Raw genomic sequence first — 27,500 nt, 5'->3', positions numbered from 1 at the left:
CAGTTGGGCCGTAAAGCAGAGTTATGTGAGCAGGAAGTCTCAGCAGACAGCGTTCCTCTGTGACCAGAGAGCAGGAAACAATGATGTCAAGATGTCTCTTCTTCTTCTCGCAGGCGTTTAAGGGCCTCAACAACGCAGTAATATTGACATGGCAGTAAGCCGAGCCGCACTTAACATGGACTCCACGCCGCTAACGGACAGATCCATCAGGGGAACGGGGCGTTCCTCAGACAGGAGCGCTTCATTCATCACCCCCCTGAAGCTCTTCTGACTTGGAGGACCTTAAACGTCCTGCCTGACCTGTTTACCTCACGTTTGTCCTGATTATCTGTGCCAATATGGCCACCTGATGGACACCGGCGTCCCACTGAGCCTCAAACATCTCACATCAACCTGCTGCTGCCAAAACATGGAGGTTTGAGGTCACTGGATGGAACTCTGTGAGGGGGAGATGTTTGGGAATCAGGGCAGAAAAATCATCTCTCCTCCTCCTCTTCCTCCTCCGCCTCCTCCTCCTCTTCCTCCTCCTCCTTTTCTCCTCCACCTCCTCCTCCTCTTCCTCCTCCGCCTCCACCTCTTCCTCCTTCTCCTTCTCTCCTCCTCCTCCGCCTCCGCCCCCTCCTCTTCTTCCTCGACACTCAAAGCTGAGATATTGATTCTGTTCATCTCCAATCATCACAATCAAAAACAATCATTATGTTTTTTGGCTTGTTATTGATAAATAAGGATTGATTTGTAGAATTCCTCCCCTCGGCATTTAGTCTTGTTTTTTTAAGCTGCTGCTCTGTTTTCATGAAGTCAAACCAAATGTACTGGAGGGATCGATGAAGACGAGCAGAGCAGAGAAGGTTACTGTTTATGTTCCAGAGTCCAACCGGAAACATTAAATGAGTTCAACTGCTGAGGGGGAGAGAGAGAGAGAGAGACAGAGAGAGAGAGAAATAGAGAGAGAGAGAGAGAGAGCGAGGCAGTCCTGGTTCTGCTCATTCTTCTCTCACTGGTTCTGATCCATGAGCTCATGTGTTCTGTGTGGTTGATGATGTTTAACCTTTTGAGTTCTCTGGTGTGTGTCTCACACGATGTCACATTCATATACATGATGATCTTCTCCTCTTCTCCTCCTCCTCTCCAGGGTCTCCTGTCCTCGTCAGGTGAAGCTCTCTGAGCCGCCGCCCCTCCCCCTCCCTCTGTCCTCCTTCCTGTGTCCTACAGTCGCCGTCCTCGGACCCTCGCCGTCCTGAACCCAAACCCGGCTCCACCTGCCAAGCCCCGTCCGACGGCTGCCACTGGCCCTCCCTTTGCCCCATGGTGGCCCCAAGGCCCGCCCTCTCGCTGCTATTGGCTGTCCTGGCCTGCACAGGGCCCGCGCGCCCCTCGCCCCCCCTGCTGCTCCGGCCCCGGGAGAGAGAGAGGGACTCGGGTGGGGTCAACATCGCTGTGGTCCACTCGGGCTCCTCCCTGCTCCCGGAGACGGCCGCGGTGGGAGGTGCAGGGGCCGGAGAGCCGGGACCGGGACTGGGGCCCGGTGCGGGGGACGGTCTGGGAGGAGGAGGTGGAGGAGGGGCTGGCGGTGGTGGAGGTGGTGGTGGAGGAGGAGCTGGAGGAGGAGGAGGGGGTGGAGGAGGAGGAGGAGGAGGAAGAGGAGTAATAGCTTCAGCCTCTGTGGCGGGAGCAGCTGTGATGGCCTCCCTGTCGGCCTCCTCTCCCTCCCTGTCTCTGGCGGCGCTTGTGGGAGAGACGGTGATGACGCCATCAGGTCAGGCCAACGTCATCTACCTGGCTGTGAACGAGAGCAGCCCAGGGAGCCTCCTGCTGCAGCTGTGTGAGCTGCTGGCTACCACACCTCTGCAGGTACACACACACACACACACACACACACACACACCATACACACACACGCACCATACACACACACACACCATACACACACACGCACCATACACACACACACACCATACACACACACGCACCATACACACACACACCGTACACACACACGCACCATACACACACACACACACCATACACACACACACACCATACACACACACGCACCATACACACACACACACCATACACACACACGCACCATACACACACACACCGTACACACACACGCACCATACACACACACACACCATACACACACACACACACACACACACACCTTACACACACACGCACCATACACACACACACACCATACACACACACGCACCATACACACACACACCATACACACACACGCACCATACACACACACACACCATACACACACACGCACCATACACACACACACACCATACACACACACACACCATACACACACACGCACCATACACACACACACCATACACACACACGCACCATACACACACACACACCATACACACACACACCATACACACACACGCACCATACACACACACACACCATACACACACACACACACACACACCATACACACCATACACACACACGCTCCATACACACACACACACACACACACACACACACACACACGCACACACGCACTCACGCACGCACGCGCGCATACACACACACACGCACATTGATTGACGGATCATCCTGTGATAAACTGATTTATTGATTAGACATGAATGTGTGATCCCAGTTTGATTGATCTGTTATAGTTGAGATCATCTTCATGCTCTGTTGTGTTTGTTATTGTTTTCACTCATCTTCATTCATTCATAGTGGGGCTGTAGGAGCTGCAGCTGCTTCAGGTCAGAGTCCCACAGGTAAACACACATGATGATGATGAAGAGGATGATGACACAGGTGATGAAGGCCTCACAGCCCTTCATCCTTCATTCATTCGCTCATTGCTTTTATTTGCTGTCTTTGTATTCATATCTGCTGATGGTTGAACATCTGAAGGTTCTTGTCCTGAGCCCTTAGAGTGGGACTTTGTGACCTTTTCTCCAGGTCTCCTGTGCAGCCCGTTTGCATATCAAACGCTCCCCTGTGAGAGCGGAGCTGCGTCGCGCCGCTTCAATTAGCTTTGCACAATCACAACAAGAAAACAAGTGTTAGGATATGGAGTCGTCTCCTGGTGTCGTTAAGGACGACGGGCTGAACCCAAATCCATCAGGACACAGAGATAAACACAGCTGAACACGCAGAGAGGGAACAGAGCAGAACAGAGCAGTACTATTGATTATTCCACCAATAATTCCTTAATTTCTGGGTTTATTATCTGGTTGAAAGGTGAAGGATCACAGCCAGAACACTCCAGAATCAATAATGAATAATAATAACATCAAATGCAATAAAACCTGTAAAGGTTTGTGAATGAAACTAGAGACCAACATCCCTCTGCACTCACACACGATGGCTCAGTGTACCTGCTCACCCTCTGGGCCCGGGGGTCCAGAGCCACGCTGGCCCGATCCAGAACCTCAGACAGAACCACACAGGTTCTCTTGTTGCCATCGGCGTCTCAAAAAACCCCTGATTCACTGGAAGCTGAAGAAACAAACGAGTTTTATTCTCTCTTCCTCACGTGACGTTTTTATTTCAGGGATCCTGGAAGGCCCCTTAATCATCAGTTATTCTGTTTTCTAATGATGCTTTCCTGTGTATTTGAGTCCCGTCTGACTAATCTGATCTCAATCTGCAGGCTGGAGTGTTGAAACTCTCTCTAAAGCAACACAGCAGCATTAATGAGCTTTGGGTCTCATTGTTATTATTCTGTATTATTCTCATTAGCTGCAGTAATGACTTTAGCTGTTTGCTGCCTGCTGCCTTTGCATGTTAACACGCTGAAGAGGCCCACAGACTGGCAGCTTATCTGTGCTCTGTGTGCTGTAAACCAGCTTAGTGAGCACACACACACACACACACACACACACACACACACGTGTCGCTCCTGACAGGATGCCAGTCGGCTTAGATTGGATCTCTGATTTCGAGGCAGAAGTTATTTCATCATTTATTACAACACCTTCAGCTCTGTACGGATTCACTTCCTTCAGATATTTGTGTTAAAGATTAGAGAGTGTGTGGAGCGTCTGAAGGCTCCAGAGGAGGGCGGGCCGTGTCTGGAGCCTCAGGTGCGCTGCAGCTTTGATGAGCCGCTGACGTGACGCCTCTGCTCTGTCTGCAGGGTCTGGTGTTTGAGGAGGAGAGGCCGCCGCCCCCTAACCGCGCCCCTCTGGCCCCCATGCTGGAGTTTGTCTCCGCCCAGACCGGGGTTCCCGTGGTCGCTGTCGGGGGAGGGGCCAGCCTTGGAAGAGAGCCACAGGTAAAACATGAAGGCAGAGTTTGTGTGGACATGTGAGGGGACTGAGACCTCATGACCTCTTGACCTCTTGTACCTGCATGCTTGAACTCCATGCAGCTTCAGTCTGTCTGGCTTTGTGCTTTTGAACCATCAGGGATTTATACAAGTAATCTGCCTTTGGCTTCATTTTATTCTAATTGAAATCCTTTTCTGACTCTTATTGACTCTAACTGAAGCTTACAAGTCTAAATGCCTCCCGATCCCCACGGAGCCTCTGGAGCCGGCCTCTATTACAGAGGAGCTGCGTCTCTCTGAGGTGTGACACGCTGAACGGGCCTCTGTGCCTGGAGAGCAGCTCCACCTTTGCGGAATGTGTGTATAATTAAAGTCTAATCTGGGCTTAATTGCCTCTGGGACGCTGAGCCCAACATGTTCCCCGACTCACGCCACCGATCAATCAGCCGTGCGTCAACTCTGATTCTAAAACAGCGACTCAGGACATTTCCTACCAGTGCTGGCATGACAGGAGAGCCGCTGGAGGGGAGGAATAAGTCCTCAACCACCAGGCCGCAAGGCAACGTTCTGACCTGCTTGTGTTTAGAGCCAACAACCGAATGAATGTAGATTTATAACAAAACAATCTGATCTGAAACTGAAACTGAGGAAACACACAAACAAATCTGACTTGTTGACATTTTTTAATAAGATTGTTCTACTTTGACTTAATCCACACGGCTGTCTGCACAGAATAAGCCCCTCCCCCTACGAGGCCACTCCCCTATGAGGCCCCTCCCCTATGAGGCCCCTCCCACCGTGAGGCCCCTCCCACCTGTCCTGACGTGAGCCCTCTGTTTCAGGAGAGCGGCTCCATCTACCTCCAGTTCACCTGCTCCACCGCCCTGCAGCTGGAGGTCATCTTCGAGGTGCTGGAGGAGTACGACTGGACCTCCTTCTCTGTGGTCACCACCCGTCACCACGGCTACGAGGACTTCCTAGCCATGGTGGAGGGAATGACAGACGGGTCGTTCATCGGCTGGGAGAAGAAGAGTGTAGTGGTTCTCAACGTGACGGACGACCCGGGCGGGGCGCGAACCAAGCGCTTCCTCAAAGACAACGAAGCTCAGGTGAGAATCCTGAGGTGACCTTCCTCCTCCTCCAGCTCGTATGCAATCACCTGAACAATGTCTCCCTCCTCTTCCTTTCTAAACCGTCTCCCTCTCTCGCTCGGCACCTCCCTCCATTCAGCCCTCGCTCCCCTCATTCCAACACCACGACCTTTGCCCAATTGAAATCCGTGAAAAGGAGCGAGCGAGAAAGAGAGGCGGGCTGAGGAAGGTAAAGAGATGAGGAAGGTAAAGAGCCTAGATGTAATGGGAGGGAGCTGATATGAAATGTTGAATAGTGAGGAAGAGTCTGAACTCTCCTTTGTGCTCTGGAACGTATTCATCAGTTGTAGAAGCAGATGTGTACATCTGAGCAGGACTGGATCCAAGCATCAGAGGGACGGCAGGTAATCAGCTCCTGATCCGTCCTGTCACTGAAGGGATCTGAACTGTATCACGCTGGGTTCTTAGTACGTTAGTTAGGAGGTCTGTAGAAGGTCCCGGGTTCAGGGGCTCGGGATTCCCTCAGATTAGTTTTGACCTCAAGTATCGAGCGAACGTCTTCACAGTTTTTAGGACATTTGAAGTATCGACCTCAGCTGTGTGCCCATACTTTGACGGGCGGAGACAATCAGCACCTAAACTCTCTGTGATGGAGAGAGAGAGTGTGTGTGTCTGCCTGTTGTTCTGCTGTGAGCTCTCACAGGCCCAGCATGCTTTGCAAGTGTCAGGTGGTCCTTCAAACCAGCTGGACTTATTGTCTCAGCTGAGGACCAATCAGGACGGAGCTGCAGCTGTGACACGTGACACTCCATTTGATTTTCCCCTGAAAGAGTTAACAAGAGGGAAATGATGCAATTTAGGAATGACCTAGAAAACATGGCAGAGACAACTGTGTGTGTCTGTGTGTGTGTGTCTGTGTGTGTATCTCTGTGTGTGTCTGTGTGTGTCTGTGTGTATCTGTGTGCGTCTGTGTGTATCTGTGTGTGTCTGTGTGTGTCTGTATGTATTTGTGTGTGTCTGTATGCGTTTGTGTGTATCTGTGTGTGTCTGTGTGTATCTGTGCGCGTCTGTATGGATTTGTGTGTGTCTGTATGCGTTTGTGTGTATCTGTGTGTGTCTGTGTGTGTCTGTATGTATTTGTGTGTATGTGCACACGCTGCACACTGAGTGTACACAGTACTAAGCAGTTACACACTCGGGTCCCCATGAAATGAGAAGACAAACCAATACCCTTCAGTCCATCACAGCTGTTTGCTCCAGAGGCTTCTTTACAGTGTGTTGATGACATCATCATGTTATATAATGATGATGAATATGAATCATATTTGTCTCAGAGTGTAAAGTCAGACTGCTGTGTGTTTCTCTCTTATTTAACATTTTGATCACAAACTGCGGTGAAATAAATCAAACAACCAACTGCTGTTTGAGTTCTGAATGAATGTTGGCAGTAATGCAGCATTGATCCTGGTGGTTGCTATGTGGTTGCTATGGCGACAGGTTCAGGACCTGTTTCTGACATGATGGATAACTTTTTGTCAGCCTCACGTTGGGACAGAGTGTTGGGTCGAGAGCACAGAGGGTCTCTGTGTGGGTGTGTCACTGCTGTTACCATGGGAACGCTGGGGTACAGCAGGTGGTTTCCAAAGAGGAAAACACAAGACTTTATTAGTAAAGCTGCACGGAGGCCCTCACATCCCCACATCGTCCCGTGTCGTCCCTGTGTGAAGCTGCTGTAGCTCGTGATGAAGCAGCTGCTCGTAGCGTAACCATGGCAGCCACGTGCACATTCATTACAGAGGGCCATTTTCTGAATTGGACAAACTGTAAGTGTATTCTGAAGTCCCCTACATGCACCATCATCACCACACACACACACACACACACACACACACACTCATTCCCATTCTTCATGTTGGAATCATTGATTAAATTGGGCTCTGCCTCGACTGTGCTGTGATGTGGGTATAACTCAGAGAACTCCAACCCCCACCCCACCTCTCTCTCCCCCCCCCACCCCCCCTCTCCTCACACATTCTCTCCTCCTCCCATGTGTGTGTGAGCCGTGTGTATGATCCTGCTCGTTCATGATTCAGATACATGTTGGCCTGTCAGCTTCCTCCCTGGCTGGATACTGCATATTAATCTCATTAGTCTTTGGTGTGTGTGTGTGTGTGTGTGTGTGTGTGTGATGGTGTTGTTGCTCGGGTCATTTGTTTCACTTCAAACCTCGTCTGCGCCAATTAACAAACCGCAGGCCCGGACCAGAGCGAGCGTGACCGCGTTCCTCCACCTCGTCATCGCGTCTGTTTATCACTGAAGACCAGATAATGTGGGCCAATCAGGCAGTCACACACTTACACACTCACGTTTAGGTGGCAAATTGTGTGTGTTTGTGTGTGTGTGTGTTAGTGTGTGTGTTGCTTGATCAGGCTGTTTACTGTGTTACTATGTGGTTGCTAGGGTATGTAAGGTTATGGTTATTATGGGTTGCTATGTGGTTGCTATGTGTTACCTTATGACAGCTAGTGTGTAGCAGTTGGTTGCTAGGTGTTGTTCTGTGGTTGCTAGGGTGTATGAGGTCATTTTCCCTTCCCTCCTCATGTCCTTGTTTCATTTCCTTCCTTTCCTCATTCCGTGACCCACCTGCTCCTCTCCTCCCTCCTCCCTCCTTGTTTCCTCCTGCCTCTCTCTCTTCTAACACCTTTTCATCTGTCTCCTCTCTCCTCCTCTCCTCCTCCAGGTCCGTCTGCTGTACTGCTCCTTGGAGGAGGCCGAGCAGGTGTTCAAGGCAGCCTTGGCGGCGGGTCAGGCCGGGCCCAGCCACATGTGGTTTGCAGTGGGGCCGGCTCTGGCTGGTCTGGGCCTGGAGGGTCTGCCTAAGGCGCTGTTCGCCATCCGTCCGCAGGGCTGGAGAGACGAGCCAAGAAGGTACGTGAGATGAAAGGGCTGCTGGCCTCAAACGCACCGTCCCCTGGTCCACACAGGGACAAACCTGCACAGTGTGTGAGTCCAGGCTGAGGGGGGTCAGGTGCAGGACAGATCCTGGTCCTGTCTTTATGCTGTTCTGCACCAGGCTCCTCTGGCAAAGAGACAGAGCAGTTTAACAGACAGGCAGAGGTGTGATGGTGATGAAGATTTGAGCATCTGGAAACAATGATTAGCTCTTAAAATGAAAGATATAATCCAGTAGATGTCAGTCCTACACACACACACACACACACACACACACACACACACACACATCTCTGCTGCTGAACCTCCTCGTCCTGGCACATGTGCTTCCTGTTCTCTTCTGAACGGAACCTGACCCGAGTGTTCCTCCGCTCTTGAAGCTAAACATGAACATCTCCTCTGAACCCTGAGGAGCAGAGGGTTTTTGTGGAGCTCCATGTTTCCTGTCTGCAGCGGTGGAGCAACACGGTAAAGTTCTGAGCCCACCTGCTGCTGGGACCATCTGACGTTACCATAGAGACCATTACATTCTTATCTGGACCCACCACATGAATCTAAATGAGAACTACAAGCTGGTACAGACTCAAACCAGAGCAGCTACAAGCAGGCGCCCAGCAGGAGGACTATCAGGGTGCAGGTTAGCTTGTAGAGACCTGCTCAGAGGGTTCACAGCTGCTTGGCTCGCTCAGGTCTCATAGTTAAAGTCACTAAACTCCATGTCCTGTGTGAGGTGATTGATCTTAAAAGGGTCAGATCCTGCAGCTCAGCAGATTCAAAACAGCTTCCTCTACTCGTTGATGTTTCAGGCTCTCTGGGTTTAAACCCTTATATAGTTTCAGTAAAATGTCTCCCTCTCTCTGTCTCACGCTGTTCTCCTGCTAACCCTGCAGACGGATCGCTAAGGGCGTGTCGGTGCTGACCCACGGGGCCATGGCTCTGCGGAGGGACCAGGGGGCCACCAGCCGCTCACAGTACGCCGGGAACTGCCAGAGTGACGGCAACCAGACCCACAGAGTTCCAGACAGAATCAGGTGAGGGGGAGGAGACGGGGGATGACTTTGAATTTCAATACCGTTTCACCTTCTGCTGCGCCGCTCCTGCTCGCACCGTGCAACCAGCTGACACACACACACACACACACACACACACACACACACACACACACACACACACACAGCTGAGTCACTGTGACCTAAAAACACTGGAGCTCCACTCTGAGGCCAGCAGCTCTGAAGCCTCCTGACCTTCTGCTTCACAAACCACAGGGAAACATGGAGGACAAAACATTTACACTATAATAAAGTGATGTAATATTTCAGTGCTTAAGAAGAAACGATAAATCTGTTTTTTACCATCACGACGTGTGGATGTGAGCCACCTGTAGGGGGCAGCAGTGTGTGTGTGTGCAGATGGTCAGCTGCTGGTTTTGGGGAAGTTTATTTCTGAACTCATCGTCTGTAGGTCTCAGTGTGTAGATGTTCTTCTTCTCTTCAGGTCTGTAGGTCTCAGTGTGTAGATGTTCTTCTTCTCTTCAGGTCTGTAGGTCTCAGTGTGTAGATGTGCTTCTTCTCTTCAGGTCTGTAGGTCTCAGTGTGTAGATGTTCTTCTTCTCTTCAGGTCTGTAGGTCTCAGTGTGTAGATGTTCTTCTTCTCTTCAGGTCTGTAGGTCTCAGTGTGTAGATGTTCTTCTTCTCTTCAGGTCTGTAGGTTTCAGTGTGTAGATGTTCTTCTTCTCTTCAGGTCTGTAGGTCTCAGTGTGTAGATGTTCTTCTTCTCTTCAGGTCTGTAGGTCTCAGTGTGTAGATGTTCTTCTTCTCTTCAGGTCTGTAGGTCTCAGTGTGTAGATGTTCTTCTTCTCTTCAGGTCTGTAGGTCTCAGTGTGTAGATGTTCTTCTTCTCTTCAGGACTGTAGGTCTCAGTGTGTAGATGTTCTTCTTCTCTTCAGGTCTGTAGGTCTCAGTGTGTAGATGTTCTCCATCTCTTCAGGTCTGTAGGTCTCTAATGGACCCTCATGGATCCATGATCTCGTGTTAGAGCCTCTGAAGCTCCTCCATATGAAGACAGAAGCTTAGATACAGACTCATATGGTGACCTCTGACCTTTGACCCTTAACCCTCTGTATGTTGTCATGGATCTCTATCCTATAGTAACTCTGACCTTTGACCCCCTCCGGCCTTGGTTGATCTGAATCAGCTTCAGAACTTAAATGTGGATCTGAACCAAGTTGGGCTGAAGCACAGAAACTTCAGATCCGTTTTTGTTCCAGTTTCCCCACAGAGTCGGCCTGACAGAGTGAAAAATGAGGAGGCAGAGTGAGCAGGAGAGTGAGCAGGAGAGCAGGATCCAGACTCAGCACGAGCAGAGCTGTGAGCCCCGACTGCTGGGCTGATTGACTGCTGCTGCTGCTGCTGAGCCTGAATCCCCACAGGGCCGGCGTTTGCTCGAGTTTCCTCTCAGCTGTCAGAGGTTCCAGCCGCTCTCCTGCTGCCTGTGTGACGACCTGGAGGCTTCTGTTCAAACACACACTCACACACTTCTGCTGCATCACACTCACGCTGCGGCGGCTGCAGTATTAACCCCTCGCTGTCTGACAGGGACGACACCACTGCCACTCAACCTGCAGGAATCTCCTCATGCTCTGGTTCAGCACTCAGCACTGCACACGATACATTACAATGACAATGACAGACTAGTAACTGTTGCCAAGCTTTAATGACTTGATTGAAAGTCAAACTCCCTCCTCCTTGTTTGATGTTTGATAGACTTGTGACGATGAGTGTGTGAGTGTGTGAGTGCCACCTCACAGCAGCCTCAGACCCGACAGGTGGAGGACTTGCAGGAGTCTCCCCAGGCCACACACTTCCTGCCACGTAAAGCTTCAGCTCTTGAAAGTCAGGACTTCCCTCAGAGTCACAGAGTGAAGCTTCATGTTTCTGCCTCTGTTAGATGGAAACAGAAGCTGTCAGCAGTAAAATGTCAGATTCTGGAGCCAGTTTGTTTTGATCTAATGTTAAACATTGTGAGCAGAATGTGGAGCTTTACTGGAACATGAAGAGTTTAAATCTGATGAACACACATGAAATCGTATTAAAGACAAAACTAAATGGAAAAAGAAGGAAAGTTCGTCTATCTGCTGTTACGTTTCTATGGGAGCAGTCAGAAGCTCTCCAGATGTTCAGGAGGCCGACGTGCAGAGCAGCTGAGCAGAAAGGAACAGAGATAGCAAAGGGTTAATGAACAGAGCCGCACTCAGCAAATCCCCTCTGAATAATTAATCCTTCAGACGCATTGAGACAATATTGATACAATGAGCTCTCACAAGGACTTACAGCCTCTGGAACATGGAGACGTGGATCTGAGAGGAAGCCTTCCTCCTGCTGATCAATCATTCATGCTCTCTCTGCTCTATCTGCTCTGTCCAGAGTGTGGCCGCTCTGATAGAGCTCACATTATCTCCTGCTGCTATAAACTCACGTCTGCAGCAGAGTCAGAGGAGACGAGGCACGCTAGAGAGATGTTTGGCTTCTTAATGAGCCTCATTCATCTGTGTGTGTGTGTGTGTGTGTGTGTGTGTGTGAGAGAGTCCGTGTCTCGGCGTGTCTCTGCAGGTGGAGGAGCGTCAGTGTGTCCCTCACTCTGATTGGACGCCTCACTGCCTCAGTGTTGTGTGAGCAGAGTCGTGTTACTCTGTGATGAAGTTTAGAAACAGCAGAATAACAAAGATGACCTGTGATGTTTCCACATGAAGGGGGCGGAGCCAAGCTTCTGCTGCTGAGCTTAATGAATTCCACCTTAAGTGTGTGTAACGCAGACTCAGATGTACACACGTGTGTTTCCATGAGAGTCGGTCGTTGAAACAGCAGCGTGCAACTGAGTGAGGCGAGGAAGAGGAAGAAGCTGAGCTAATGAGGAAGAGCAGAGGAGCTATAGATCCACAGCACAAAGAAGGGTTAATGATCATGGGCTGCATTAGGATTCAGTCTGTGTGCTCTCCTGCAGTGAGACAGAACAGAGGAGTGGGTGAGACAGGACAGGGTCAGAACTAATGAAGGAAAGGGGGAGGAAGAGGAGGAAGAGGATGAGGAGAGACGACAGGGAGATGAGGAGTCAAGGTTGATAGAAGGAGGATGGAAAGGAGAGAGAGAGAAGACGAAGAGAGGGAGAGAGAGAGAGAGAGCAGATAATAGAGAAGTGTTGAGGAAGAGGAGGAGGAGGAAGAGGAAAAGCTCCTTTATTCAGTCGCTCAGCTCTGTCTCTCTCTCTCTGTGTGTCTCTCTCCCCCTCCCTCTCTCTCTCTCTCTCTCTCTCTCTCTCTCTCTCTCTCTCTTCCTCTCCCTCCCTTCCTCTCTCTCTTTTAGAACCCTTCCTCCTCTCCCTGGTCACACTGATCTTTATCTGTTCCACCTTAAATGAAGAGATAATGAATAATTAATAAAGCGTTAATGATTTTCTTCATTAGAGAGCCGGCCTGATGATGAAGGAGCAGCTTCCTGTTATTGAGCGTGCTAACATGTATGGACAGGTTCAGAGCAGAGCAGGTAAACAGAGGAGGAGTCAGAGTGCTGTGTTTATGTTTTAATGCTGTGTAAAGCTCCTCTGCTTTAAGACTAGAAGAGTCCTCAAAGCTCACAGTGCTCTAAGAGACAAGACTCTAAAGCTATGTTGACCTCTGATCTTTGACCCTGAACCCTCTGTATGCTCTCCCTCTCTCTCTCTCTCTCTCTCTCTCTCTCCCTCTCTCTCTCTCTCTCTCTCTCTTTCTCTCTCTTTCTCTTTCTCTCTCTCTCTCCCTCTCTCTCTCGCTCTCTCTCTCTCTCTCTCTCTCTCTCCGCCACCATCTCTCTCACCCGCCCCTCTCTCTCCCTCTCTCTCTTGCTCTCTCTCTCTCTCTCCCTCTGCTCATCATGTCTGCCTCCCATCTGTTGCCTTTGCTGAGCTGAGCTTGGCTCTCCTTCCTCCTCTTCACCTCCGCTCTCTTGCTCGCCCTCGTGTTCGCTCTTTGTATTGGACACCTTTCCCGTCCTCTTCCTCTACCTCTTCCTCTTCGCTTGCCTGTCCATCAGTTTTCTCTCCTCTTCACCTCTGACACTCTTTCATTTTCTCATTGTCACTAGCTCACAGTGGGATGTGTGACACCCTCACACACTCCCTCTCTCACACTCTCTGTCTCTCTCTCACACTCCCTCTTTCTCGCTCTCTCGCTCTCTCACCTTCACTCTCTTCGTCTCTCATTCTTCCTTCTGATATTCAGTCTGACCTGATCTTTCTGTCTTTGGGGACATTTTGTGTTTTGTCTCCTTCCTCGTCCTCACACACACACACACACAGACACACACACACACACACACACACACACACACACACACAGAGCAGCAGCATCGTCCTCCTCATGAAGGAAACCTTTGGTGTTGAAGTTTCATTCAGCTTTCTGCTCGTTAAGTCGAGACGAACCCAGAACCCAGAACCCAGAACCCAGAACCTTCTTCAATGTGAAGGATTTCTAGCTGCAGCTCTGCAGAGTGAATCCATGTATTGCCTGCGATGCTGACAGTCAGAATGAGCTCATTATAACAGGAACATGCTGGTTGATCTCCTGCGGTGGAAACTAAAGGCCACAGATGAATGTAGCAGAGCAGAAGTACAAAGAAGTGCAAACTACCAGGACAGGAGATCTGCAGTCCTGTTGGATCAAAGCCCCTCAAGCTGCTGCAGTTTGTTTTAGCGACTGTTCAGTTTTATATTCTGTCTTCTGGAAGCTGGAGGATCCACTGTCAGCTTGTTAGCGGCTGCAGCTTGGAGCGTTTTGACATTTCCCAGAGTGCATTTTGACAACAGAGCATGTTGGAACAGGAAATACAGTACGAGAGCTCGTCAGTGACGCTCACACCGTTTACCATCAGTGGGAAGTCCAGCGCTTCACCTTCAGTCTGCCTGCCGCTGGAGGAGTTCTGTCCTCGCTGAACAGGAAGCCTTTGTGTCAGCGAGCGAGGAGCCGACAGCCAAACCTCACGCTTCCTCCTTCACGCTCTGGGTCCATCATGTCTTCCTCCTTTGTTCTGTTGGGCTGAGCGCCGCCTTAAACATTCATGAGGCTCCTGAGAGCCGAGTTAAACTTACATGACGTCTGTCCTCCACCATCACCGTCATCACACACACACACACACACACACACACACACACACACACACACACACACACACACACTGACAGCTGGAGGTCAGACTGACAAAGAGTTTGGCTGCCTGGACTCAGAACCTCCAGGAGTCCTGAAACCATAACCCAGGTGTAGGAAGGGGTAGACGGGGGGTAGTTACTGTCCTTACCCAGAGGAAGCACTTGGTAGCTTTGCAAAGCCTTTATAACAGAACAGTAGCAAGTCTCTCCCTCCTTCTCTCTCTCTCTCTCTCTCTCTCTCTCTCTCTCTCTCTCTCTCTCTCTCTCTCTCTCGCGCTCTCTCACACTCACTCACTCACTCATTGTCTTTCAGTCCATCACTCACTCATTAAATCAGCCAGTCAGCTGTTCTTCTTCATCTTCTTCTCTCTCATTCATATTGTATACAAATCCCCCCCCTCTCTTTTTTCCCTCCCTCCTTCTCTCATATTAAATCACCTCCCCTCTCTCTCTCTGTCCGTCCCATCCCTCCATCCATCTTCCTATCTGCTCTCCTCTGCTGCCCATCTTTGTCTCCATATTGGCTCACGACGCCATCCGGAGCGTCGCTCTGCATGAAAATGGGATAATTGGATCCAGACGCATTAATGCACGGTGACGGACAGCAAGGATGGAAGGAGGGAAGGGAAGGGAAGGGAAGGGAGGGAAGGAGGAAATGAGAGGGAGGGAGGGAGGGAGGGAGGGAGGGAGGGAAGGAGGCAGAATCAAACGTTCATGCATGTTCGTGCAATTACAGAGGCGTCTGCGTTCAGGAGCCTAATTCACTCTGAAACCTGATTGGAACTGAATGAGAGTGAGCGGCAACTGCTGCACGTCTGCTGCCATGTAATCAACTGATCCAGCTGCACCTGCAACACACACACACACACACACACACACACACACACACACACACACACACACACACACACACACACACACACACAGAGGCTGTCGCAGCATCACTCTGCTACCTGCGTGTCTTTCCTGTCTCTGCTCCATGTTCAGTCGTGATTTCCTTGAAGTTTGGTTGCCAGGTTGGACATGATCTCAGGAAGATCCCGTTACATGTTCACAGCCAGGGAGGGTCCATAGACGGTCACATGACATCACATGATCCTGACTCAGGTGATGAAGGTGATGAAGGTCCTGATGTGAAGCTGCATGTTAACTCACCAGCAGAGCTCCTCAGGCTGTGTGCAGAGAGTCTCAGAGAGCTGTCAGCTGTGTCACACACACACACACACACACACACACACACACACACACACACACGGCATCCTTGCAGCGACCTGTCCTATCAGTGCTAATGAAGGCAGTCACATCAGTGTGATGAAGGGAGTAAAGTGCTAATGTGTGTGTGTGTGTGTGTGTGTGTGTGTGTGTGTGTGTGTGTGTGTGTGTGTGAACATGTAAATGTGGCTGTAAAAGGAACAGAACATTCCTCCTGATGTTGTTTGACGCTGAAGCAGCTCCTCTTCATCTCCTCCCACATCTCCTCTAACCACTTTCCTTGTTCCTCTCCTCCTCCTCTTCCTCCTCTTCACCACTTCCATCTCCCCCTCCCACCTTAATGGTCCTTACAGTCCCCCACGTCCTCTCTGCTGATTCTCTCTCTCTCTCTCCCTCCCTCCCTTGTGTCCTGAGCAGTGTTGGATGCTGCGTCTCCATTGGTTGAAGCTCAGTTCTTAGTTCTGGGATCTTCCTCACAGTGACTCTTCTTGTTCTGTTGTGACCAAACCCCCATAAAGCAACGGGTCTGATCCCTGTCACCATTTAAATGAACTGACTGATCAACTGAATGGGCTCATATATCAATAACATCGATCACAAACACAGAAGTGTTGTAGTTTTGCATTTGTTGGCTTTAAAAGACGCTGATGAAAGATGTGTTTGAATTAGGAAACACCATTTTGTGGAAACTGTGCATCCAAACCCTTATTGTGAACGCCGTCTCTCTCTTCCCCCCTCCCTCTCTTCCCCCCTCCCTCTCTTCCCCCCTCCCTCCCTCCCTCCCTCTCATCCTGACACATTAGCCGTTGATCTTCCCTCCTACGCTTGTTGTGTCTCAGCCGCGATGCCACAGTGTTAACGAAAACACTTGTAGTGCCAGGTCCCCACGTGTCGCCATGACAACCCCGCCGGGACAGGGGACGACGGAGGGGAGAAAGAGGGATGGAGGAGTGAGAACAGGAGGGGGGAGAGGTGATGGTGAAATGAGGAGAGCATTGAGAGAGAGGAAGAGGGGAATAGAGGAAGAAGAGAGAGAGAGATTTGGTCTGGTGTCCTGTAGGGACGAGTCAAAGCTCATTTGTTTTGTCCCTCGTCTCTGCTGGGGTCCAGAGCCTGAAATCATTCCTGTGTTATGGACCACAGAGCAGCCCTTAATGTACAGAGCGCCTGGTCCTCTGGAGACGCTCTGTGAGAACATCCTGGTGTCTCTGCAGGTTTGGATTTCATATCGGTGTCGCCTCACTCTGAACCATAAACCCTGAACACACTCCAACCAGACAAACAACAAACACATCCACAGAGAGACACTTTGAAAATTCATGAGTGTGGACAGATGGGAAGGTTCGGAAATGAAAATTGGCAGTTTTCCAAATTCCCCGTGTGTGTTTAGTGAGTTAAAGCCTCGTCTCACAGGCTGAGGTAACATTACTCCAATATTTGCTTGGGAACTCCATAAACACAGAATCTATTAAGACAAACATGCTGTAATCCCTCTTTAGTAAATTAGAAACAGCGCTTCAGTCATTCCAGTTTGAAGTAAAAGGTTGTAAGCACCTCAGGTCTCATCCTGACGCCGGCTCAAGTGTCTGTGCTGCTGCGTTGTTCTGGCTCGTTGGCCTCTAAAACACTTTGGTTCTGTCAGAGGCGTTTACTGAACCTGACCGAACCACGGATGAAAACATCTGACATCTCTGTCCTGAAGTGCAGTGAGTGAGACTTGATGAAGCTGCAGCTGTCTGTCTGTCTGTCTGTCTCTCTGTGAGGACCACGCTCACACTCACACGCTCCCGGCCCGGCTGAAGGACGGTCTGTGCGTAGGAGGGGCGTCCTTCAGCTGTTCCTCCCCTGAATGGAGACGCAGCTCATCATCACACAGACCCAAATGACACACCGTCACTAGATTTCCTTACAAATGGAACAAACGGGACAGTCGGTGGGTGGAACCTTCACTACACGCCGCAAGAGCTCCGCCCCCTGGTGAAGGAGTCTGTCTCCATCCCTGACAGCACAGTGACGAACACACACACACACACACTCCTGCCTCAGTGCTACAGGTTGAGTTTGACAGGTTTCAGTTCAACCAGCAGTGTTTATGTTTCCTTTCTCTCTGTGTAATTGCATCAGCCTGTGTGTTTGTGTGTGTGTGTGTGCGTGTGTGCGTGTGTGTGTGTGTTGCCGGCTCTCTTTTATTAACGTGTTGAGAGTCACGCTTCAGTCTGCCAGCTTCACTTGTGTTTGCTACATTGATGGGTTACACACCAGGAGGTAACAACACAACACAGGGACATGAAGCTGCTGCTCACTGTTACAGGAAACAGGAAGCATACGGGACAGGAAGCAGCCAGTCTGGACTCACCTGCTCACGTTTGGTTTGGGCTCTGCCTTCTGTTCCACTTCCTGTTTTCATCGAACCGTTTTATCTAAACACACACAGGTTCCAGTACGACACTAGTGAGCAGCTGATTGAGAAATGTTTGACTTCCTGTTTGCATCCTGTCAGTGACTTAAGCATTACAGAACCAAACGCACCTAACGCCTGTTCTCTGAAGCGTTCACTGACATGAGACGCAGACCTGAGGAGCTTCATCCCGGCTGGACCTTGTGCCCCTGGCCACGCCCCCTTCCTGTTTTGTGCTGTGATCTGTCAGATATGAGATGATAAAGCGTCTCAGAGGTCAGGGGAGGATGACCTCGGTCTGGACAGCATCTTAAACTGTCCTAGAGTTATTATAGAGATGATTTGTTGGTATTAAAATGCCAGCAGCGTCACGGTTAGATCACAACATGTATGAGTCACAGAGGAGTCATGACGCCCTCTACATCTCCACCACGTCGCCCCCTTTGGTGCTCCGGCCGCAGGACTCTCATCTGCAGTGTGTGAATCACCCCAGGGCCTGTGTGTGTGTGTGTGTGTGTGTGTGTGTGTGTGTGTGTGTGTGTGTGCGTGTGTGTGTGTGTGTGTTTCCTCCTGTATTGCTCCTGAGTTCCAGAGGAGTCGTTCCCTGGCAGCTCTATCATGTCGGCCAGGAGAGAGATGGATTATGAATCAGTTTTCACCCTGAAGTCAATAAGAGAGAGTGAGAGAGAGTGAGCGAGGGCGAGCGAGCGAGGGAGGGGGAGTATTCTGCTGTGAGGCTTTGCATTAATGTTCCCATGTTGTAATGTGACGACCTCGTGGAAAAGAAGGTGCAGAGAGAAACCAGGGAGATGAGAAATAGAAGAGAGATGGTGGAGCGTCTATCAGCACTACTGTGGTCACTGAGTCACGACAAGAGACAGAGAGAAGAGGAGGATAAATGCTCTCTCTGTCTCTCCCTCTCTCTCTCTCCCTCTCTCTCTCTCTCTCTCTTTCTCTCTCTTCCTCACTCTCACTCCTCTCTCTCTCTTTCTCTTTCTCTCTCCCTCTCTCTCTCTCTCTCACCTTTTCTCTCTCTGTCTCTGCCTCTCTCACTCACTCTCTCTCCCTCCCTCTCTCTCTCCCTCTCTCTCTCTCTCTCACACCTTTTCACTCTGTGTCTCTGTCTCTCCCCCTCTCTCTGTCTCTCTCTCTCTCTCACTCTCTCTCTGTCTCTGTCTCTGTCTCTGTCTCTCCCTCTCTCTCTCTCTCTCATTCTCTCTCTCTCTATCCCTCTCTCTCTCTGTCTCTCTCTCCCCCTCTTGTTCTCTCTCTCTCTTTCTCTCTCTCCCGCCCCGTCCCTTTCTTTTCATCTCTCTGTCTTTCTCCTTTTAACTTTTGAAGACGTTGTCATGGTTACTCAGAAAGCTTCAACAAAGAGGCTGAATGCTGATGGAAAATGACAAACACACTCGCTGATGATGCTGCTGCAGTCTGATAGAGTGAGACTGTGGACTAGCAGGTCAGATGCCACCGTGTGTGTGTGTGTGTGTGTGTGTGTGTGTGTGTGTGTGTGTCCCTTGTTTCAATAAAAACAATTAAAGTGATGAAAGTCATGGAGTATTATTGTGAGGAACGTTGTGATGTGGTGCCGCCTGTAATGTTCTCAACATGACAATCAGATTAGGATCCTGATGTGTGTGTGTGTGTGTGTGTGTGTTGGGGGGGGGGGGGGGCATTCTTCTCCTCCAGCCCTCCTGAGCTGGAAGATGCTGCGCTCTGGAATTAGCGTCGGCCTAAAAAGCGGAGTGAAAGGAGGGATTAACGAGGGTGCGTTGGTTTTACTCTCCATTGTATCTCTGAATCCTTCAATCAGCCCCCCGTCTGTCCGCCTGTCTGCCTCCCCAGCTTAACGTCTTCCTCCTCTCCTTCTCTCTGTCTCTCCATAATGCTCCGTATCTAATTTGCGGTGTAAAGTAGTGAGACCTGTTGTGACTGGTTAGGGGACCCGGACCTGGCAGCGGCGCCGACACGTGTCTGGGTAATGAATTCATTGATTAAATCACACTCTGCTGCTGTGTGCTCACAATCCAGGCAGAGAGCTCCGCCCCCTGCTGTGACACACTCCACCTCCCGCCTCACCCGCTCCCCTCGCCCCGCCGCGTCCTCGGCGGGGGGGGCGACCCCGGGCTTTGGGACCAAACTCAACCTGATAATTGGTGGCAGAAGTTAAAGTGGGGTTTGCTGCCCGGTGATGTAATCATTGTTCAGCCTTCATCCCTGTGTGAGAGTGTGTCCATGTTGTGTGAGGTGTGAGGCTCACTCGTGTGCAGCAGGTGAAGCGTTTTGGCTTTCTTGCTGCGCTCACTGCAGTTTGTTGAGGACACCTGGTGAGTGAGTGTGTGAGTGTGAAGTTGTGTGTGAACGTTGTGTATCTGAATTTGTGTCTCCATGTCAAGTGGAAGTACTTAAAGGGTTAATGCTCCTCCTTTCTGTTATATCAGAATGGAATCTCCAGACGTCTCTCCCAGTAGTTGTGAATGTTGAAGAATGTTCAGCCTGTATGGTTACAGACGGGGAGACGGCGGTGACGGTTGCTATGAGACGCTCTCTCTCTTGTGCTGGAGTGATTTGTGATTCTGCCAGTATGCCTGGTAGAGTGTCGTGTTGTCGACTCATTCATGAGATGCAGCAGCGCCGATCATATTAAAGGAGTGAAAACATTTAAAATTCTTTGCGTAAAATTTAGAATTGACTCCAAACTGAAAAGTTGTGTAGAGAAAAAGCAGTCAGGCCTCTGAAACTCCTGAGCAGAGACTAAGTGGCTGCATGGGGACAGGCTGAGACATGTCCCCCTGAGACATGTCCCCCCCTGAGACCCTCCAGAATGAGTTTTCCCCTTTCTGCTGAGGTAAAAGGAGGTGACAGGCGAGTTGTGGGCACATGGAGCGCCCCTGAAGGCAGCGGCTCCTCTGGGACCTGCAGGTGGGGGAACATCAGTGACCGGCCGCCCCGGGAGCTTCATGGAGCCAGAAGCTTGTCAGGTTATCGCTCGAAGTCCCTTTTCACAAACTTCTGTCCCTTGGAGCTTTGCCTGACCCCAGACCCTCAGCAGAGGCAGGAGGAGGGAACATAAATGAGTCTGAGTGTGAGGCTGGAAGCTGAGCCTTACAGACTCAGTTTAGACTCCACGTCTACACTGACATCACCTCCATTGATCCCCCGGGTCACAGGTCACCAGATGGACTTCAGGGCTGCCAGTGAGCTGTCCAGAGTGCTGACTTGTCCCTGTAGTTGTTGACGATAGACCTGCATCAATCAATCAACCACTTCATATACACTATATATAGATTCATCACTTTGAGTACCTAAGTTCTTCACGATTGATTATTACATTATTAAAGCTTTGAATTCTTGATGCAGGCATTTGTTAACGTTGTTCATGAGCACAGACTGAGAACTTTGACTGAGTGATGAGGAGAGATGTTTGTTTAAAGGAGCCTGACTCCTGTTCAGATCAGGGTTCTGTCTGCAGTGACATGAAGGTATGGATGACATCATCAGGACCCGTATGTATCTGTGTGTGAGGATCAGCAGGTCCCAGCTGATGGTTGGTTGGTTGGTTGCTTGTTTGTGTTGGAGGCTTTGATGTGTTTCCCTCAGATGCTTTTAAGGTTGATGTTCCATTAAAGACATCAAAGCTTCTGTGTCCCCGTGTGTGAAAGTGATTCTGGGTGATTTCCCCTCAGATGTTTCCTCCTCTGCAGCGTGACAGAAGAACACGGGGAGATTGAGGCTCTTTATCTCCTCTCAGCCCCTTTGCTCATCTGCACACCTAAACGATGTGACTTCCTCTCATGTCAGCACAAACGGCTTCTTCTTCTTCTTCTGCTTCTTCTTCTTTAACAGAACTCCTGCTGTTTGTTTACGCTTCCTTTCTTTTGTTTCACTTTGTTTTGGCTTTGATCTCTTATATGTTTGTCCATTCATATAGGCCACGCCCATTTCTGTCAAATTACATTCTCCAGCATTTCCCCACATGTAGAACATCTGGAGGTTTCATCTTTGTGTTTTGCTTTTCCATTCTGTTTGGATCTAATTGGCTGTGGTTCAGCTGGAGTTAGGGTGCGTTCCATTTGTGCCTGAGGAAAGCTCATAAAGAGAACGCAGTTAGAAAGGGTTCATCCTCTGGAGAGCAGCAGTCTGGCTTTGCTTTGTGAATCCCTCGGAAATCTTCCAAGTAGATTTGAATGTTTCTCATAAAGGGGAGAACGCTTGGCTGCACGAGAGGAAACCAGAACAGAGTCTGTGTTCTTCCTGCTAAATAAGGATCCACCAGCGATTAACCATTATGTAATGTGTTACACTAAAGACAGGACTTGTGTTGTCACTTCGGACACCATTTGGTGACTAAGTGATCTGCAGGGGGCGACACACACACCAACTCTGGTGACATCTAAGTTGCAGAGGAAGCACTAATGGCTCGTTTCTCTTTTTCGCAGATACTTTACCAACATTTCCATCGGGGGGCGTGACTACTCCTTCAACAACGACGGCTACCTGTCCAACCCTCTGCTGGACGTCATCTCCTACACCAACGGGCGAGGCTGGGAGGAGGTCAGTGCTCCTTTTACAACTAACATAGCGGCGCAGGGCCAAGACAAGCCAACGGAGCCAACGAGCTAACAAGCCAACTGGCCAATGAGCCAATGAGCAAACGAGCCAACAAGCACAGGAAACAACTCTTCATCACTCAGTGAAAGTTCAGCTGCACAGCAGGGTTCAGGATGTGGCATGAAGGTGTAAGAACATGGATCCATAAGCATTCAGCTCCCCCCCGGCCCCCCGGTGGCGTGCGGCCTGGTCAGCCTGTGTTAACACACTCTAATGCGGCGTCCTCCAGGGCTCTCATTCAGTAACTTGAGCTTCTGCCCTCTGAGACTCTTTCACTTCTTGTCGACTCTGTATGACCCGACAAAAACAAGTAAACACTTTGCTTCTATCCTGCTGTGTTACATTCACGGTTGACCTTTAATGACTCAGTGTGTTTACAGGCACCCCCCCCCCCCAAACACACTCACACACCCACACACACCCACTCACATCTTAGGAAAGACGACCTAAAAGCAAAATCCACCCTTAAGACACAATCAAAGGGTAAAGAAGAAAGAAAAAAAAGAAACTACTTCCTCTCCTTGTGCTTCCTCTCCTTGTGCTTCCTCTCCTTGTTCTTCCTCTCCTTGTTCCTCCTCTCCTTGTTCTTCCTCTCCTTGTTCTTCCTCTCCTTGTGCTTCCTCCCCTTGTTCTTCCTCCACTCCTCCATGTTCCCCTCTGCGGGTCCAGTACCACAGGGCTCTCTAATCCCTCCAGACTGGGTGGATATTACCCAGAATGCACTGTGAAATTGCTTTGCACAATTTTCAAAGGAGTTGTGTGTCTGTAAAGGAAACCTTCAGTACATCCTCCTTTTGTTCCAAATGAACAAGTCCCAGAAATGGAGCGCTCCCTTTAGTGAAGCTTTGGGAGCCTTGAAGAACAAAACCAACAATCTGAGTCCAGGGACGGAGGAGGAAGTGGATTATGTTGAGTTATACTTAACACATCGTTTACAATTCAATCATTCAATCATTCCTTTCTGTAAATTGCCACTTAAGCACAAATGAACGTCTGATTCCTGCACCGACGCTCCAGAAGTCAGCTGGCAGCTTCACCATCTGCTTAGTGACCAACATCATCAAATATCATCACACACACACACACACACACACACACACACTGGAGTCCTCCTCCGCCTGCACCCTGCCCTCTCCCCATGCGTCTCACCCGTGATGTATGGGGCGGTGGCTAAGTGGAGGCTGGGGTAACTGTGGGATTGGAGCACAGAGAGGAGGAGGAGGAGGAGGAGGAGGAAGAGGAGGAATGGGCTGCAGCAGACAGGAGGCTGACAGATGAGAGCTCAGTGTGCCTGTTACTGCTGCGCTGCTCCTCTATCTGATGTTCAGCCGGGGAACTCATCAGCACGGCCGTGTCAGAGAGACACACACACACACACACACACACACACACACACACACACAGGGATATTCACTCACTTTAAAGGATGTTTGGGTTGTAATTTCTGTTGCTGAATCGTTTTGCTTTCCAGAGTAATGAGGGAAATGAAGACGGAGAAAAGCACAACACACAACATTGATACACAACAATGACACACAGCACACAGGGACAGGAGCAGAGATATACTGGAGATATATGAACCTACACACACACACACACACACCTGGATGGAAGCCTGCATGTTGCTCACACTGTGTCTTGTGTCTTGTCTTGTCTCGGTGTGTTTGTGTTACTGTGTGTGTTACTGTGTCCTATGAGTGCTTCACCATGGTAACACCTCTGTTACTCTGTCTGCATGTTTCATGTTCTACTGAGCTCACTCTTCCAGTCAGCATCGCATATAATGGATCTTCATTCACAGGCAGGAGTGTTCAGTCCTCCACCAGAGGGCGCTCTGTCTTTCATACCTTTGGAGGCTGGACAGTAACTACCCCCCTCCTTGATCTTCCTGTTATAATCGTATCTTTAGTGACTGTTATTGTTGTTAGACCCATTAGAGAATGGATCAGCCTCATGGTTCTGTAGTTAAGTTCATGCTGCTGCAGACTTCAGTGTCATCACAGTGTTGTGTTGTGTTTGTGTTGTGTTGTGTTGTGTTTGTGTTGTGTTGTGTTGTGTTGTGTTTGTGTTGTGTTGTGTTGTGTTGTGTTGTGTTGTGTTTGTGTTGTGTTGTGTTGTGTTGTGTCGTGTTGTGTTGTGTTGTGTTTGTGTTGTGTTGTGTTTGTGTTGTGTTGTGTTGTGTTGTGTTGTGTTGTGTTTGTGTTGTGTTGTGTTTGTGTTTGTGTTGTGCTCTCTGGTCTTTGGTGGGTGAGGACAGCAGGTTGTTTGATCGCCCTCCTGTAGAGAGAGAGCAGCTGAGTCTGGAGTCTGATCCATTAGACCTGAGTGTAAAGAGGAGTGTATGAATGCTTTGACCCCGGGGCTAATGACCAGGCGCTGGCACAGGAAGTCCCTCAGCGTGCGGCACTTGACCCCGCGTGCCCAGCAGGTCAGGCCAACCTCATTTGTCGGAACATCTCCGTTTCCCTGGCGTGCGTTTGCTGAATTAACCTCTGCAGGACTGAATCAAGGAGCAAAGTGCCTCACAGTAACTCAACACCAGCTGGGAGTGGAGATCACATATCTGGAACATCTGGACACAGCAGATACCAGGTCCCTGCTCCTCACTGCACAGGAAGTCACAGTGATGCACGGTTATTAAGCCTCCACAGCATAAAGGTGGGACCTAACTTTAATGACGCAGCCAGACAGATGGAGCAGCAGGAGCATGAAGAAGGTCTGCCTGTGTGGAACGTCCTTGGCTTTGCTTCTCCTGCGGTCCTGCTCAGGCTCAGGGTCCTGGGGTCCTGTCCAGACTGGGGGTCCTGCTCAGTCCTGCCCTGAGCTTCCCAGGCCTCATTATGTTTAAGAGGAAGGAGGCGGCTGGAGGAGTTATGGTGGTAAACGTGCGTCGTGTTTCTTTGTGCTTTGAGTTTCCTCTGCAGATCCTCTGGTCTTTGAAGGCATCACGTGCTTCTGTGGAAATCATATTGGAGACGACAAGGTTGCTCCGCCGTTTGATTTCTGTTATTCCCAAACTAACTGAGGCCGCTTTCATGCGGGCTTTTGAACGTCTTGCTCTCTTATTCTACAGTTTGTAGAGCAGAGATGGCTCTGGCAGGTAGTGCTCGTGTGTGTGTGCGTGTGTGTGTGTTGTTATATAGTTCTGATACGGTTTGTGATCTAACATTTGTTTGCTGTTTAAGCCGACTGTAAAGTGTGAAGTGTTTCCTCTATCAGGGAGCAAACGAGCCGGGAAGCTGCTGCACATTTTAATCAGAAGGAGAAGAAGAACAACCTGGAACCAAGCCAGCCTCATTCAGCTCCTTCTGAAGGAGCCAGAGGTTTCACCACCATGGAGATGAGCTGGTTTGCACTCCGGTCAGAGGAGCAGCCGGGTCAGAACGGGACCAGGACTCACTTAGGAGCAGTGACAGTAGATCAGCTGCAGGGATGAAGGCGTCCCATCACAACAAGGCTGCCATCCTGCTGCCACCATCACAGCAGAGCGCCGGCTTCATTCTGTCTGTTGGAGCTGCAGCATCAATTTCCTTTCCTCTGACATTTCAAAATCTGAGCTGCGTGCTTTGTGTTCTTCAGCCAGAGAAACAACAAGCGGGGATATTAGAGTGTGTGTGTGTGTGTGTGTGTGTGTGTGTGGGTGTGTGTGTGTGTGTGGAGGCTTTGAGAGCCTGGAGACGCCGTGGGACGGGCGGGCGAAGGCGCCGCCAATACAAAGTGAGACTGAAGAGAATGAGATGTGACAGAAGAGAGAAGGACGGGAGCAGACAGGCCACAGGAGGAAGCATCAGTGACGTCATCACTGTCCTGCTCACAGGCACAGGAAGTGAGCGGTGAAACATCTCAGAGCCTCTTACCTCTCTGAGCGCTGAGCACCAGATGAAGGACCCCAGGCCGCTGCATTAAAGTGCTGATTTTGGCTGCGTCTCCATTGATTTGTCCGGGTAATGCACCTGGAAGTGTTGACTCCTCCGGGCGAGCGAGCTCAGCTTATCGATTGCACTGGAAATGTCAGAGGCCGACGCACAAAGATGTCAAACTGCTGGAACCTTCAAGGCAGCAAACCTCAAACGCATACGGCGCTTTGTTTGTTGTTATGGCAACTTTTCTAGGGTGTTGAGTGACGTTTGGGACAAAACTCTCTCCTGTTTTCAAGTTTAATTGAAAGTTGATGTTAGTGGTTTGAGTTGTTTGTTGCTTTTGCTGTTTGTCTTCATTTTAATGGAAATCTGGAGATTGACAATACATTCATTCAAATTCATTTAATGTCCGTCTTTCCTCCCTGCAGGGATGTGTGTGTGTGTGTGTGTGTGTGTGTGTGTGTGTGTGTGCCTGTAATGTAATGATAGTGGGGTGAACTGGAGGACAGAAGTGTAATGCATATAGAACAGCAAATTATGTTGCTGTAAACTCCTGCATATAGTGATGATAATTGGTGTGTGTGTGTGTGTGTGTGTGTGTGTGTGTTTGTGTGTGTGTGTGTGTTTGAGTATGTGTGTGAGTGAGTGAGAGAGAGAGAGAGAGAAAGACAGAGAGAGAGAGAGAGACCGACACAGAGACGGAGACAGATCATCGTAGAGAAGTGATGGATGTGTCATAATTAAGGGGACTTCCGGGTTCCCTAGAGTAGAGCCCATAACCCAGACTGTTCCCCTGAGAGGAGCTTTAGGACCGAGCAGATGGAAGGGACAAACACTGTCCTCACCCAGCAGGCGTGTAAGCCGACGCCCCCTGGTGGAGGAGATCAGTCGAGCTCTCAGCACAGCGGCAAACTCCCCTCACCCAGAAATAGAGCTTGACA

At 50.0% G+C, this 27,500-nt stretch overlaps 1 protein-coding gene across 1 annotated transcript in view; it reads left to right on the top strand.

The window, feature by feature from the left end:
• The window catches only part of LOC142990375 (glutamate receptor ionotropic, NMDA 2D-like), a gene marked incomplete at its 3' end in the record, with an annotated part of 41,800 nt that overhangs the window by 10,087 nt on the left and 4,213 nt on the right, over positions 1-27,500 (top strand). The window contains exons 2-9 of the mRNA XM_076140147.1: positions 1,213-1,537; positions 1,676-1,851; positions 4,014-4,076; positions 4,130-4,267; positions 5,104-5,370; positions 8,093-8,280; positions 9,195-9,335; positions 22,528-22,642. Coding sequence (XP_075996262.1) covers positions 1,213-1,537; positions 1,676-1,851; positions 4,014-4,076; positions 4,130-4,267; positions 5,104-5,370; positions 8,093-8,280; positions 9,195-9,335; positions 22,528-22,642 — 1,413 coding nt within the window. The remainder of the gene's footprint in view (positions 1-1,212; positions 1,538-1,675; positions 1,852-4,013; positions 4,077-4,129; positions 4,268-5,103; positions 5,371-8,092; positions 8,281-9,194; positions 9,336-22,527; positions 22,643-27,500) is intronic.

The sequence above is a fragment of the Genypterus blacodes genome, unplaced genomic scaffold (genome assembly GCF_046128005.1).
Source record: "Genypterus blacodes isolate CSIRO-AG114 ecotype Tasmania unplaced genomic scaffold, CSIRO-AGI_Gbla_v1 ptg000520l_1, whole genome shotgun sequence".
Classification (NCBI taxonomy): Eukaryota; Metazoa; Chordata; class Actinopteri; order Ophidiiformes; family Ophidiidae; genus Genypterus; species Genypterus blacodes.
The sequence above is the reverse complement of the archived record's forward strand: the minus strand, read 5'-3'. Positions and strand labels throughout refer to the sequence as shown.